The sequence below is a fragment of the Melanotaenia boesemani genome, chromosome 19, assembly GCF_017639745.1.
Source record: "Melanotaenia boesemani isolate fMelBoe1 chromosome 19, fMelBoe1.pri, whole genome shotgun sequence".
NCBI lineage: Eukaryota > Metazoa > Chordata > Actinopteri > Atheriniformes > Melanotaeniidae > Melanotaenia > Melanotaenia boesemani.
The window spans coordinates 6,335,745-6,351,866 of NC_055700.1; the positions used below are offsets into that span (position 1 = coordinate 6,335,745).

General features: G+C 35.8%; 3 protein-coding genes across 4 annotated transcripts in view; 2 read left to right on the forward strand and 1 right to left on the reverse strand.

Annotated features, from left to right (window-relative positions):
* Nucleotides 1-16,122, forward strand: part of s100z (S100 calcium binding protein Z) — a 29,312-nt gene that overhangs the window by 2,875 nt on the left and 10,315 nt on the right. The window lies entirely within an intron of this gene.
* LOC121630203 lies at nt 3,568-8,783 on the reverse strand. Of its 2 annotated transcripts, none has more exons than XM_041970344.1 (8): nt 8,573-8,783; nt 7,843-7,967; nt 7,103-7,186; nt 6,614-6,775; nt 4,952-5,048; nt 4,726-4,841; nt 4,193-4,397; nt 3,568-4,001 (listed from the first exon to the last, which is right to left on the reverse strand). In XM_041970344.1, the coding sequence occupies exons 1-8, from the start codon at nt 8,781-8,783 to the stop codon at nt 3,898-3,900; spliced, it is 1,104 nt and encodes a 367-aa protein (XP_041826278.1). In that variant the 3' UTR covers nt 3,568-3,897. The 2 variants fall into 2 exon arrangements, with proteins under 2 accessions (XP_041826278.1, XP_041826276.1); XM_041970342.1 differs by having other exon boundaries at nt 3,570-4,001; nt 6,614-6,778.
* On the forward strand, nt 9,141-14,119 carry LOC121630202. The gene is made up of 7 exons (XM_041970341.1): nt 9,141-9,240; nt 9,341-9,421; nt 9,503-9,580; nt 9,760-9,894; nt 10,116-10,241; nt 11,176-11,250; nt 11,369-14,119. The coding sequence occupies exons 1-7, from the start codon at nt 9,145-9,147 to the stop codon at nt 13,547-13,549; spliced, it is 2,772 nt and encodes a 923-aa protein (XP_041826275.1). The 5' UTR covers nt 9,141-9,144; the 3' UTR covers nt 13,550-14,119.

A 16,122-nucleotide genomic window follows, 5' to 3' on the forward strand; every position in this document is an offset into this window, starting at 1 on the left:
CCACCCCTCCACCCTCTGCATTTTAAAAGAAGCCGCTCTGTAAAGGCCCTTTTTCATGGCCACAAGGCCCGCAGCCAGGACTCAGGAGCCGGGCCACAACAGCTCTCATTTTTGACCCAAATCATGGAGAGAGAGCTTCCGCTTTCTTGTGAGTTTGACTTGGTCACAAAAATCTAAAGCAGCACTGTCTCTCAGCTGTTAGCACGAACTGGAAAAAAAACAAACTTTAACACAACAAGTAATATTTCCAGGCCAGCATTTCAATAATGAGCCTGGTGGTGTTTTGTCTCTCACACTCTCTGATCATCAGACACATACAGTGCACAGATGCACATGCACACACCACATGAGCCCAAAAGAGTCATTAATCATGGAAAAGTTGTCAAATGAGACATGCATTCAATAGAACTGGACAGAACTGGAGCAGCTTTTGTTTCTATGGTGTGATGCAATAATTCTGCCGGGAGAGGACATTTTAATAAATATATTTTTATACCATGTCATACATTTGGTTAATTATCTCCTCTCTTTTATGTTACTGGTAGCAGCTGATGCACATCACAAATGGGGAATAAATAAATAATAATATAATAATAATAAAAGTCCAGAGTACAACAGGTTTTTGTATGTTTATATTCTTTTACATTAATGCCTTCACTGTAGCCTGAGAAGTAGCATCATTCATCTTTACTTTATAGGCCTGCAATAACATTTTAGATTAAGCGATTTGTTGGCAAGTGTTTAATATAAAAGATACACATATTTTAAATTTCAGACCTTTACAACTCATCCTTTCTGTGTTTAATGGAAGAATAACAAAACTTAAGAGACAAAAAAAACTATAGATATTTGGGGAAACTAGTGATATATGATTGATTTTAATTCCCTTTTACTTGTTTTTCTTGCATTTAATTAACTGTGAGTTTTTTCTTTTATTTTCACTGTGTGATGTTTTATGTTTTCATGTTACTGTGTAAAGCCTAATCAGGGTCAAGGACCACAAAGGCTAGAAGGCATATATAGCACGGGCTACATAAAATTTTTAAAACCACATTTTTTGCAAATACATTATAAAACAATCAAAATAAATTAATAATCTAAACATACAATAATTTGGGCACATTTTCCCATTACTGTATGTTTTTGTAGTCCTTCTCTGATGCTAATCACATCCTGTAAATATGAACATTTGATATATTTTTTATGTGTTGTAAGACATAAATCAGCATCACTGCTATGGCTGGATTTCTGCTTTAAGTCTGCAATGCACTACCTTCAGTCTCATGAAGGTGATGTCAATATGTCCTTACATAAAAGATCAGAAATATCAGATCTGACTACTTGAAGGGTAAAAACATTTCAGTGTTAGCTGGATAGATGAAGCATGTACCTCATTTGCATTCTATGTGTAACTCAAAAGGTTTTTTTCTCATGGAAACAGCTTAAATTAATAGGACACAAATGATACATTTTTCTATCCGGGTTAGAAGTACAGGGTTTATTTGCATTCTGTCTATGTAATTGTCAAATGAATCCAAACTGCTTCTGTACACAATCAAAACAAACAATACATAAAGGTTTAGTCATTGCATTGGAGGACACAGCTCTAGTAAGACATCATGACAGAAAATGTATATTGAAAAGTTGAGTGATTGAAGCAATCACAACTGGATGAGTTATGTTTGTAGACAGACTGTTTTGTTGTCACATACAAAGGACAGCAGGGTGTGGCACAGTAGTGAAATCGTAGCCTTGCCAATACTCCCAATAGTTGACATACAAGGAAAGATAGTAAAGAGATGACAAAGTGCTTCACATGATTACAAAAACAGAAAAAAATACACCCATAAAACTAAGAATGGCATGTTTTGGGGGATTATTGTTAACATTGCTGTACCTCAGCGTACATAAAAAAGACCTGCCTTAAAAATCCACCGATGAAAGCTCCAGCTGGTGAGCAGGCCCTATGAAAAGCACACCCTCTATTATAATGCTAAATACCCACTATAATGTGCACAGACACGTACATGGTCTCACTAACCTGCAAAACATGAATCCTGCCTTTACTATGTGATGAAAAAACGTTGCAGCACTCATGTCTGTGGGTCTTTTCTTTTTTGGGTATTCTTTGGTTTAGAAATAGTTTAATGTTGCATAGGAAGTCACGCATACAGCTGTGTTACTTGTTCTTCCCTGTCAGGTTAAACAAATCAGCTTTATTAATAATGTTCTGTCTCATATGACAAGTTGGCTGTAAACAATGAATTTTAGCAGTTATATTAACAGTTGCGAAGTCAGCCTTTTATCACTTAGAGAACATATCGAGGATTAGAGGAGTGATGAAAAACTTGTCTATGCATTTTTCTTTAGGAGACTAGAAACTACGGTAGATAGTCCAGAACGCTGCTGCTCGAATCCTCACTAAGCCCAAGAAAGTAGATCATATAACTCCAGTCCTTAGATCTTTACACTGGCTTCCTGTCTGTCAAATAATTTACTTTAAACCATCAGAGTCTAATCTATTTTCTGTTCCCAGAATCAGAACTAAACGTGGAGAGTGTTTTTCCTCACACTGGAACTTTATTTTTTGCATTATATTTATTTTTTTTAGGCTTTTTCTGTTTTATTCAACTCCTTTTATTTATTTTTAAAGTTAGTTTTTAATATACTTTTTACTGCTATTGCACCCAGCTGTAACACTTTTAATGTTTTATGTAAGGCACTTTGAATTGTCTTTTACATGAAATGACCCAGGCGAAAAAAAAGTATACTTGAACATACTAAATTTAAGTACACTTAGTGTACTTCATGAGCACAAAAGTATTGTACTCAAAGTGTGTTATTTTCGAGTACTAAAAACGTACTTAGTATACTAATGATATGTCATTATTGCTACTTAAGATATACTAAAATACAACTTAGTGTACTTGACTGTACTATTTTGAGACACCATTAAGATCAACTTAAATATACTTAAGTACACTTTCCTCTACTAATACTGTACTTATTTATAATGTTCTTTAGTTCGATTTAAAGTATACTTTAATCAACATCTCAGATTACTATTAATAAATTTAGAATATACTGGAAATGTATTTCTAATGTAATCATAATGTGTTGCCATTGCATTTTAAATACATTTACAAAAATTAAATAAAAATGTAAAAGTTGTACTTAAGTATACTATAGTTCATCTTAATGGTGTCTCAAAATAGTACAGATAATCACACTAAGTTGTACTTTAGTATGTCTAAAGTAGCACTCATGATATATCATTAGTATACTACTATACTACTACTACTATACTTTGCACATCAAAAGTAATATACTTTGAGTACACTAATTATGTGTGCAGAAAGTACACTAGATGTATTTCATTAAAGTACACTTCAACAGTACACAGAAAGTATATTTTTTATATAATTAATTTGAATTTTAAATTACTTTTAAGTAAACATAAAAAATAATTAGAACATACTTGAGATAGAAAAAAAGTTTATTTTTAACATGCACGGCATTACAGGGAAAATGTGCATAATAAAGTACATTTAAGTACATCTTTAAAAACATCTAAAACAACATTTTCAAACAGTTTCTCTTCATCGTAACATTTTTATTCAAATTTGGATCATCTGACCCCAGAGAATTCTTTTTAGTTTTAACAACTTAACTAAAAAACAATAATAAAAGTAAAAAATAAAAAGAAACAATAGCTGTGTAGCACTACCCTGCTAGCTGTGCACTGCAGAGAAGCTAGTAATGACAGGGATGAACATTAAACTGACTCTTGAAACTTTTACATGTGAAACATTGACACAGTTTGTTAAAACTCAAAATGTATGTCCACCAAAAAACAAACAAACAAAAACTATTACAAACAGTTACTGATGTTACTGCTTACTGTTTCTTTTTGCTCACAAAATTCTCATTGTTACATTTTCTCCGAATCACTGCCCTCACATCAGACACATTTGTTCCTGGAAATTCAGCAATAACTGTATCTGTAAAATAGAAAAGGACAAATAAAATGGTGTTACAAATCATGCTTTTCCAGAGTTATCACATTAGCAAGAAGGGGGCATACATACATGAGGACAACCTGAAACATGTTGCTTCTGGCTATGGCCAAGGCAAGGGTAGAGGCATAAAAACAAAATGATAATAAGGAAAAATAGACTTAACCAATACTTACCAACGAGGGCACTCAGCTTTTCCGGATTTAGCTGCTCTTTCGCTGTTCCAGTAGGCCCTGGTTTTCCTGTGAGAGTCGAGGATGCCAAAACATCCCGCCCAAAGATGAGCACAGCTAAGTCCTGTGTGAACAGGGACATTCTTGTTCGGTTTAGTCTTAGGAAACAGTTTTTGCTGATCTGCACCCCCGTGTTGCCCAAGGAAATCTGTGTCCAGGAAATAGAGTTAGTCAATTATTAGAAATGGTATTAGGAAAGCATTTCTTAAAAGACAAAGCCGAACTATTGAATGCCAAATATTAGTTGAGTTCTAATTTCTGCAAGTGGTCTTCAATGAATTAAAGTATAATTTCTGAACAACTGCATGCTGAAATGGAAAAAAACAGTTTCTATCAAATACAGTTCGTGCAAAATGTGGGTCGAGACTACAGAGACAAAACTGCTAACAGTCAAGTAGTTTACAACAATTTTGGATGAAATGTTTCCTGTAATAAAAAGGCAGTATTTACAAAACGTGTATAAATGCAAAACATACCATTTCTGGAGCTGGACTGGAAGAACCAGAACTTGTACTGTCAGTGTCCATGACAGGTGGCATTCTCTTCATGGTTGTAATAAGATCTCTGACACACTTGACTAAGGCTGGAATTTCTGCATTAAGGAAAAAAAACACAAGTCACAGATATATGAGAGATAAGACTCCTATCGATACAATTACTGACAAAAAAAAAAACATAAGCAATTCTTCTTTGTATGAATACCTTTCAGAGCATCCATCACGTCCTGTTGCATGTCAACACTGGATCTGGACTGATCCATCAGGACACTCTCCTCTTCACTTTCCCCTTGGCCCAGGTCCTGCATAAATGAAAATGTCAACAATGCTATGTTAGTATGACTCACCTGGGGTCTCATTTATAACCGTTGCGTACGCACAAAACGAGGCTGAAAGTGGCGTACGTGACTTTTCACGCCAAGGTTGTGATCTCTAAAAAACAAACTTGACGGGAGAATGTGCGCAGCTCTAAGCTAACTCTGACCCATGCGTACTTATTTTGCGTCGGGCTGATGTTTCAGAAACATATTCTTAGAATCTAATTTAATCACCACCATCTCTCCGTCATATTGTCCACTCCCAGAGCGCAGGAGGAAAGGACAGCGTGGCTGTATGGAATAAATGCATGGTGTAAAATAACTATATGTTCCTGTGATACTGTGTGAACATATAATCCAGAGTCAATTAAATCTCAAAGCCTGGAAAAAAATTCCAGTAATCGTTCGCACAATTGTTACATTCTGTTTTCTTGTAGGAGAAGTGTCAACTGATTATTCAAAGTTTTATCAATTGGTCTAATTACTGTAATTTACAAATTACTAATTACTGTACTGTGAACTGTACTGTACACTTTGAAAGACGCAGAGACTCTTATTCATGCCTTTGTAACTTCAAGGTTAGATTATTGTAATGTGCTTTTATCTGGGCTGCCCAAAAAGAGCATTCGTGGTCTGCAATTAGTCCAAAACGCAGCAGCCCGTTTGCTGACTGGACTATCCCGCTATGAACATGTTAGCCCTGTATTGGCCTCTCTTCATTGGCTCCCTGTTCGGGTCAGAGCCGATTTCAAGGTGCTGTTGTTCACTTACAAAATTTTAAATGGTCTTGCTCCAGTCTATATGTCAGACCTTGTTAAGACTTATGTACCTGTACGACCTTTGCGCTCCCAGACGATTGATTATCTGAGTGTCCCAAAGGTGAATAAAAAAAACAGCAGGTGAGCGGGCTTTTTCCTTCCGCGCACCTATTTTGTGAACAGTCTTCCCTTGGACATCAGGCAGTCATGTTCAGTTGAGGTCTTTAAAGCCAAGCTTAAGACCCACTTGTATACTGTCACGTATGAGTAGGTGTTTTTGCCTTTTCTTTCATTCATTTCTGAATTGTTGTTATTGTTGTGTCTGTTTTCACATGTTTTTTAACCTTCTGTAACTGTACAGCACTTTGATGGAAAATGCTCTATAAATAAAAATTATTATAATTATTTTTATAAATGTATAAATACAGTGGAAAGCCCTGTGCGTAATTCTGCACCGTGGCACCGCTGGAGGAGAAAGGAGAGAGAGTAAGACCATAATGAATGGTTAATAACTCGTTTCAGATTAGAACTGTTGTCACTGTTGTAACTATGTGCCGAACCGGGTCCAGCATGTGAGAGGGCAGCGCACTGAAACAACACCGCGTGAGATCTGTGCCGCTGACACCGTTAACAGCATTTCAGTCAAATTATGTCATTTTCCGTGATATTCAGTGTTAAAAAGTAGATTCCGTTTTTATTGCTCAATTCCGCGATTCCGTCTGCAATTCTGTGATCGCGGAAACAATAGGGCCCTAATTCTAGTTTTATTTCTTGTGTTTTGTAAATACTTACAGTTGATTCTGAAGCCTGAGGTGGGTCAAATAAGTCCACATTGGTGTCTATGTCTGTATCAACATCACTTGTCAAGGAGGTGGAGGTTGTTGGATTTCTTCTCAGCAGCGAGGATTTCAGTTGGGAAAGGGCTCTGTCTCTTGCAGCTTTTGTCATCTTCGGCTTCTTAAACAAAGGGCAGAAAAAGTAAAATGTTAAACTGCAAAGGCAAGAGGGGTAAATATCCATCTTTGTAGATGTTTGTAGAATCTATCACCTACTGTACAGCTTATTAAGGTATTGTCAGACCATATTTCACTAGAGTAACAGTACTCACTACTCACAATTTTATCTTTTAATATCATACAATGTGTCAGTATTTCAAAACTAACACAGCTGGAGTGCCACAAGCCACTTCTGCAACTGCACTGCTGTCAAACCTAAAGCCACTTATAAAGGAAAATATGTCTTATCCTCCCACAATATTCCCTTATTCCCGTAAATACTTACATTTGTTTGAAAAACTTGTGATGGGTCAATCTGTGTTTCATCTTCATCTGAAGTGAGACTGGAAGTTGCAGTAATTCTTTTTTTCTGTACAGAAGAGAAAGAATGTATTACATGACAACAACATATGAACTTTACCATAGACGCTTTCTGGTGAAGAGATTTTTTAGAAAAACATTTCAACTAAAAAACATCATAGTATTACAGTGTCATAAATTCATTAACGATTTTATGTGTTACAATTAAAAATACTATTTGAGTTTAACTAGTTTACTAGTTAACAATAGTGAATTTATTCCAGTGCATGATCATCTATCTGTTCACGATACTTCAGTTACAGTCGATGCAACAGCCTGTATAAACAGTTTTTTAACATTAGAGGCAGATTTGGATGCACATTGAGGAGCCTCTTGAAATAAACGCTGGTCAGTCAGTTTAGTTTAACTTAATTTAAAATATTTTTTATATTTTGCATATATGTAATAAATTCATGCCATCATATATATGCAAATTAGCACATGACGTTATCTAGAGACATCCAGGACTTTTCCTGCAGGCTTTTGCTACTTCCCACTGAAAATAGTTGGCAACACTGTTATCGACTTTGTTATGGACAAAATTGGATGCCGTCAGAACTATCTATAAAATTAGTGGTATTGTGGCATCCCTAGTTGCAACACAATATAACTATTAATTAAAGTGTGTTTTCTAAAGAAACTACCAACACAAGCAACAAAAATAACCTTTGGTTTGCTTCCATCACGTGTTGTGGTACATGGTGTGGTCCTTCTCCTTGCAACTGCCATGTGCCAGATGTCCTCATCCTTGAGGAAGGCTTCTTTTTTCCCCATCAACTCCTTGTAGTTGTCTGTAACCACAACCATACATCAGACAAACTATCAAAACCATGTTTTTTTTCCCTCTTTTGCTCAATATTTTAGGTATTTTGTATGTCTCGTGAAATGCACCACAGTCAATCTAATATTATACACAAGTCACTTTAAGTCTTTTTTATAAACATAGTTACATAAAAATTAAATTACATACAAGGTTAACGTTAACAATCATTAGCATGAGCCCCTGGCAAATTATTCACTAACACTAACAGCACTAACAGTAGGCTAGTGGCTGGCAAGTGCTAGCATAACAAATTTGTACCAACAATTTTTTTCTTTTTATTTTCTTTACAGTGGGCAATTTTGCTAAACATTCTCCACACAGCACGCTCACAAATGTTCACACAAAATCTCATCTGAAGTTGCAGAAGTTACTAAGTTAGCACCATTTACGCTAGCATTAGCTGCCGTCTGCCGCTAACAGCTAGCTAGCTAGTTATTAGCTAATGCAGCTTGTGAATGATAAGTTTGCCTATTATCTTGTTGAACTTAGTCATTAGTAGAAAGAACAGTTATTCAAAAGATATTTTACACCATGTACGAGCAATACAAACCTCCGAGTACGAGCAATACAAACCTCCGAGTAAGAGCAGTTTCGCGGCCACCTTGTTTTTAGGTGCTTTCCTGGTGCCCCAGCACACTTGTATCCATCCGTCTTCACTGGAGAGGTCCGGCCGTTTTAATACCTGAACGAGCTGCTGTCTGTACTGAGGTGTCACAATGTCAGTACTTTCGACGTGAATTGTGTTGTCCCTAAAATAAAACATCCCGAACTTGAACTGCGCCATTGTAACTCAACTGCGACAACGCTTCCCTCAGCATCTACTGTACATTCAAGTGCGTTGCATTCGGGGGTAACCAATCAGCGGCAGCACAGCGCCACGAGTACTTTAGGGTCAATTGGGAAAATGTCCACCACATTCAAATTTTCCATTTTGACATTGAAAATGGTCTGTCAGACGCAGACGTTCTTGCAAAAAAAAATATATATATAATTACATTTTTTTTTAAAGTCTGTGTACACCGTAATGTCCATGCACGCATGCGCACGTTTACGATGACGTTTTATCCAGGACACTGCGCGCGCCCTCTGCACTTTACTTTACCCATGGATGTATTTTAGCGGGCTTAGAGAAACCGCCCGCAGACATGGCACCCAAAAGACATTACAAAGAATATCTGCTGAATGAGTCGAGCCAACCTTCAAAGGCAACCAAATACAGACGGCTAGCAAAGGAGAACGAGGTATTTGAGCTTTCACATTTATTATCAACAACAGCAGTGATTATAGAATAAGATGAATAATTCTTCATTTTAAACGCAAGAACTGTCTTGTTCATTGCAGAATACTTTAAACTGCAGAGGAAATTACAAGAAATACCTCAGTGCATCCTGTACAACTAACAATAGAGGAGTCTTGAAAGAGGTAGACCATTTTTTTCATTTGCAACAATATGAATTGCAGATAGTGTTACATGCAAGTTGACATTGCAACTGCTCTCCCCAGATTCCACTTTCAAATAACGGTGAACGAACATATTCTCTGGAGGAATATCCAGGAGACAATCCCACAACTAACAAACAGGTAAAAACAGTGATCATTATGTTTTATGTTTCCATTCTGAAATAAAATGAAGGGGTTCACAAAATACATATTACTTTCCTCTAAAGCTTTTATTCATCCATAATTTTATTTATGTTTATCATACCCTAAATGTTTACAGTATTATAGTTAAATAAATCGATGTGCTGTCTCATGATCAGAATGTTCCCGATGAGGGCCTTGTTGCAGAAGGACCAAGCGGTCAGTCATCTTTAGAATGTTTGAGAGGAAAGCATCTTGTCACTCCAATAACAGAGCATCTGCTTCAGGACAGACCAAACAGAGATTCATCAGAGGTATTAAAATACCAGCAATTGAAATTGTAGATATTAATTGCTGTGTTGTACTATATGTATAGTTTCTGTATAATAGTCATTTCAATTAAATTAAACGTGATGAAAATAATGATTGTCCTAGCCTCTATAGTGTATTTCCTTAAAATGAGACACATACATGTATTATTGTCATTAATACTTCACTTGAGAATTTCCATGTATTATATCTTCATTATATGCAGCCTGCCGGAGAGGGGGTCTCCAGAAATACCCACCCAGTGCTAGAATTGCCACCCTCCACCTACTCACACTGCACTTTTCAATTTTGTGGGGATCAACAAGATATGCAAATCGGACCAGAAGCACAGGTACTATAGTTACAAGTTACTAGTTTTATTTTTATCCTAAAAACAACCCCTTTAATTGATACAGAAAATGTGAATAGAGTACTTTTTATTTTTCTAAACCGACGTCTACAAATAGTAATATAGGCTACCGATAATAAACATGTATTGAAAGTGAACACCAGCAAGGTCTCATTTGGTCACAGAATTATAACTACAGTGTACATATAACTATTTAAAAGTATGATTGCATTATTCATTCATGTTTAATTTACATTGTGATTCAAGCAAATTAGTAGTTCCACATGAGGCTAACAAAGTTTCTAACAGGTGGCTGACTTATAGCCTACATTGGCACTTGATGGCTACAGTTCTTCAGTATGTGAAGCTGTAGTCACCATTTTCCTGGATATTATCCATCTGTTAGATCTTCACTGCACATATAATGCAAATGTGGCTTAACTTGCTTAATGTGACTTAAATCTGATGTTTTTTATTCCGCCAATACAACAATTTTGTTTTTTATTAAGCATTATTATGCAGTTTTGGCTTAATGTTTGAACTCACTGTCTTGATAGAAACAGATGCCCTGTCTTGCATCCACCCAAGGATTAGTGCTTTTCAGTATTCTTGTTTCTGATTTGTTAATAGAGTTAATTTGTTTTCTAGGTTTGGGCAAGGAGTTACACATTTTGTATATTTACTGAATACAGGCACTACATTCATCCTTTCCCCTGAAATCACATCAGTTTTATATGAAGCTAGTGTATATTCCATTTGCATAACTCTCTGCTAACAACCCCAGAAGGCAACATGGCAAATTCTTTAAATGTAAAAACTACCATATGACTTGTAGTACCTACCACTTATCTTTTGGAGCACTAGTATTGTTTTATATGTCAAAACTATAAAGGAAATGAAAATGAAAATATTTATGCTTCCATTTATATTTTGCCAGGACATGTTAGAGAAGCAACCAGGATGCAATGTGCCTGCTACTCCAACTGATCAGCAAGAGACACCAAACCAACAGGTTATTAACATGTATTATTGTACATTATGTTTTCTCTGTAAATCTGTAAGCAATCTTTTTTAATGCAGATGAATGTAACAGTTTTCTACAGTATCTTGTCTTTTTTATGTCTTCGCAGGCAGAGACATTTTTGTTGGATGGAGATGATCCAGCGTATCCTGGAGCTCCACTGACAAAGGGACAAAGTTTAATCTTACTGATGTCTTATGTACTAAGGCACAATGTGACAGGTGTGGCACTGGAACATCTACTGAAGATTGTTAATGAACATTTCCCTGGAATGGTACCAGTAACCACATACCTTTTTCACAAAGCTTATGGACAATATGGAAATTATGTCCCCCATTTTTACTGTCCAGCATGTGAAAACTACTTGGGGGTAAATAATACCAGTGAACTACAGTGTGGAGCTTGTAATGCAGTAACTGATTCAGAGAGCTGTCTCAAAAGTGGGTGTTTCTTTCTAGTGCTTAGTTTGGATTCACAAATCAAAACATTGCTTGAACAAAACCAAAGTTTAAAAAAAGACTGGCAATGTGCAGATGTCATGTCAGATATACAGTGTGGAGAAGAGTACCATAAACTCAAAGAATCAGGTGAATTAGGTGAGGATGACATAACTTTAATTTGGAACTGTGATGGAATTCCAGTTTTCAGGAGTTCAAAGTATCAAATTTGGCCCATTCAGTGCCAGGTTATAGAACTTGAACCTAAAGAACGGAAGGCAAATATCTGTCTTCCTTGTCTCTGGTTTGGCGAGAAGAAGCCAAACTTCTTAACATATTTGAAGCCATTTGTTGATGAACTGCAAATTTTAGAACAAAATGGTATTAAATGGAAGGACTCAGCAAATGTACAACATGTCTCCAAAGTGTATGCTCTGATATGCAGTTCAGATTCAGTTGCTCGCCCACTTCTAAGAAACACCAAACAGTTTAATGGCTTTTATGGATGTGATTTTTGTTACCATGTTGGTGGTGGTCCTTACACAAACAAAGGCCCAAAACCACATCTTAGAACTGAAGCTAAGCATTTTGATCACGCAATGGCTGCAACACCAGACAGTCCAGTAATGGGAGTAAAAGGACCTTCACCATTAATGAAACTCACAAAGTTTCAAATGATAAATGGATTTGTTCCAGAGTATCAGCATTGTGTCTGCCTTGGTGTGACAAGGCAATTAGCAAAACTGTGGTTTGACTCAAGAAATCATGACAAAGAGTGGTACTTAGGAGCAAAATCAGACCGCATTGACAAAGAGCTCATTGCAATTCAACCCCCTGTTGAGATAACAAGAGTACCACGATCTGTTGCAGACAGAAAATATTGGAAAGCATCAGAGTGGAGGTCATTCCTGTTATTCTATTGCCTGCCTTTACTGAATGGGGTCTTACTAAAGAAGTTCTGGAACCACCTTTTTCTGTTTGTGTTCGCTATGCACATTCTTTTGGGAGAAAAGGTGAAACGCTGTGATATTGAAGTAGCTGAAAGAGCTCTCAAGAAGTTCTCACTGCAGTTTGAGAAGTTATATGGTGCAGCAAATATGACATTTAATGTCCATCTTCTGACACACCTTGCAGCAAGTGTTAGGAACTGGGGCCCTTTGTGGGCCACATCAACCTTTTCCTTTGAATCATTTAATGGCACTTTGTTACAGTACTTCAATGGGACAACACATGTTCCAGAGCAAATAGTTAAAAGGTTTCTTTGCTGGAGGAGTCTAACACAAAAAGCCGAAAAGTACATGGTAGATGCTAATGAAGGGGTGAAATGCATTTTTTCACATCTCCTAAACAGCAATGTATCAAGTTCTAATTCATCTACCCTGAATGAAAATGTCAGGGTTTTTGGTAATCCCTGTCATCACAAACTGTCAGCATTAGAAAAACTTGCTATCAAAGACTTGCTAAGTGTTACAGTCGAACACTGTGTTTGTTTTCACCGTTTCATTGTAAAAGGCGTACTGTATCATTCCAGCAGTAACAGAAGTCTAAAAAAAAGGATCAACTCAACAGTGGAGTTACAGGATGGAAGATTATGTAGAATTCTTTGCATGTCAGTATTCAGAGCAGGCGATTTGTCATTGCACTGTATATTGGTAAAGGAGCTTGTGAAGACTGAGGGACAGCTCTGCAAGGATAGTCAACTGAACATTGCTTCCACTTTTATGTCTGAGGTGTCAGAATCTAGGAATGTTTATGCGGTGCCCACTGACCTGTTCCACAGGAAATGTGTTTTGATCCAATCAAGAGACAAACAATATGTTATTCCTCTACCAAATAATGTAGAGAGAGATTAAATAGTTACTGGGGAAGTTAGAGAAAAATTGCTGAAACCACTGCCAAATTGTAAGAAATAGGGATTACATATCAGTGTGTATTCTTGGTGTGCCTTAAAACTAGTGGACAATGTCCAAAAATGGCAACTTCAGAGGATTAAGTCTGTAAAAATGATAAGGCATACATGGGCAAGCACACAAAGACTGTGCTGTTAAACAGTTAGTATAACAGTTGTGGTATAACAAAACACAAACAAAATTGTAGGGGTGAATACTTTTGCAAGGCACTGTACCTGGCCTCAAAATGTTGAACTTTAACAGACTGTTTTCATGCAAAATCAAAGACTTTCAAAGGATTAATTTTTCTGTCAAGCAGCAAAGCAAATTTCCTGTTATCTACACATCTTAATATGTTCATAAGTGTAATGTGTTTTCTGATTGCTGTCAAATGTAAGTGAAACAATCCAAGCTTTGGAATATGTACTTTCCATGTGATGATAAGAAATACACAAGGTTGTACTGTTTTCTTATTAGAAATACTGGTGACTACTGCATTATATAAAAGCACATGGTCAATTGAAAGGAACTCTGTTGTTGATGTTCATGTTTATTCAAAACTCACCATTACATTTGGAGAATGGATGGATCTTTAAATATTGCATAAAAACAACTGTGCTGTTGAAATAGTCCAAATACTTTATAACACTAATTGCTAACATTTTAAAATTGAAATAGAAAAGTAAGGATATTTTTTCAATTAGAAAAGGTATTGTTACATAACAGCATTGTTGCATTTTGCTGGTAAAATACATTATTTTAAAATATTGAAGAGAAAAGGTCAGCTGCAGAAATTAACTGTTATTGTACATTATTTTAAAATGATCTTAGCACACTAAAAGAAATGGCTACATACTGATGAATTTGTTCTGGTTTATAGTGTACTTATCAAGAATACACTAATTTACCACTGAAGTAGTATTCAATTATTAATATACTTATTTTAAGTGCACTTTAACACTGCTGTGCTAACAATGATATAAAAAAAAGTATTATAAAAGTGAACTTATTGAAAGGGTGCTAAAAGTGCACTTGATAAAAGTAGATGCAAATACACTGACATTAAACTTATATTTAACACATTCGAAGTACATAATAAGTAAATATACTAATAAAACACTTATATATATTTCAGTGTTAGTATATTTTATATGAATATACTTAATATGAATTTAAGTATTAGTACTACATAGTGTACTTTATCTAAGTAAACTGAAGTACTACTGAGGGAATAATATATTTTTAATTAATACATTTATAATATATTTTTGGTTTACTTTATTTTAACACATAAAGTCAAAATGTGCTAGAAATGTACTTTCTGAAAATTAAGTACATTTTTAGTACATTAAAGTATATTACTTTTTTACCTGGGGAGCTATACAAATAAACCTGCCTTGCCTTGCCTTAAGGGGCCTTGTGTTTTTATCTAACCACATCTCAGAGCAGGAACACCCCCACTCCCACCCCTCCACATGCACGCACACACACACACACACACACACACACACACACACACACACACACACACACACACACACACACACACACACACACACACAGACACAGACACACACACACACTCCAACAAACAAATAACTGAGATTGCATTAACCTCACATAGTGAACAGATGACACCGAACACCCTCCAGGTGTCACTTGTGAACCACCTGACCCCATCACTAAAATGAAAATAATAAACTCACTCAGTTATACGTTTTTACAGGGATCTTATTATCAGCAAAAAAGACTTTATTGTTTATTTATATTTATTTACTTGCCAGTTTGATAATCAGAACAATATTTCATGACCATGAGCATGTCACTAGTACCTTGTCACTGTGGATGCTATGGAACAACATTTCTGATTAAACTCGGAAATGAGTACTATGGACAATGAGAGGGAAAAGTACTGACGGTAGCAATTCAACTCTTTTAGCACTTTTTGTTCGGGCTTGAGGCTACAAACAGTAAAAGTGATAGCCAATCGATATTTGTTCAGTGATTTACTGAAAACTAGTCAGAAATCACTCGTAAGAAAATGGGTGATTTTGGACTTTCCTTCAAATGACGCCAGGATTAAGATGTTGCATAATATTTATGTGATGGAAAAGTCGACATTCGTTTTGAGGCAGGATGTAAAAAAGTTTGCACATGACTGACATACTGAGATCCAATTTCCCACATGTACTGTTTTCACCACTTGCACCTTCTATTCTCTGCTCTGTTCCCTGTTTAGTTTCTGTCAGTTTTATTACATTTTATGGGTTAAAAACATTTTCAGACTTAGAATAATTTCCCTCCGTACATAATGCAGATATACTGCTTATGTTATGTTCTTTTCACATGAGTTTCTGTTTAATTTATTGTTTCTATTAAAAATGCAAATAACATCAATGCTTTATGGTCATTATATATCCACCATTATATACTTTAAATAAATAACATTGACCAATGAAAGACAAGTATCAGTCACCAGCGGCAGACTACTATTTACTATATATATATATATATATATATATATATATATATATATA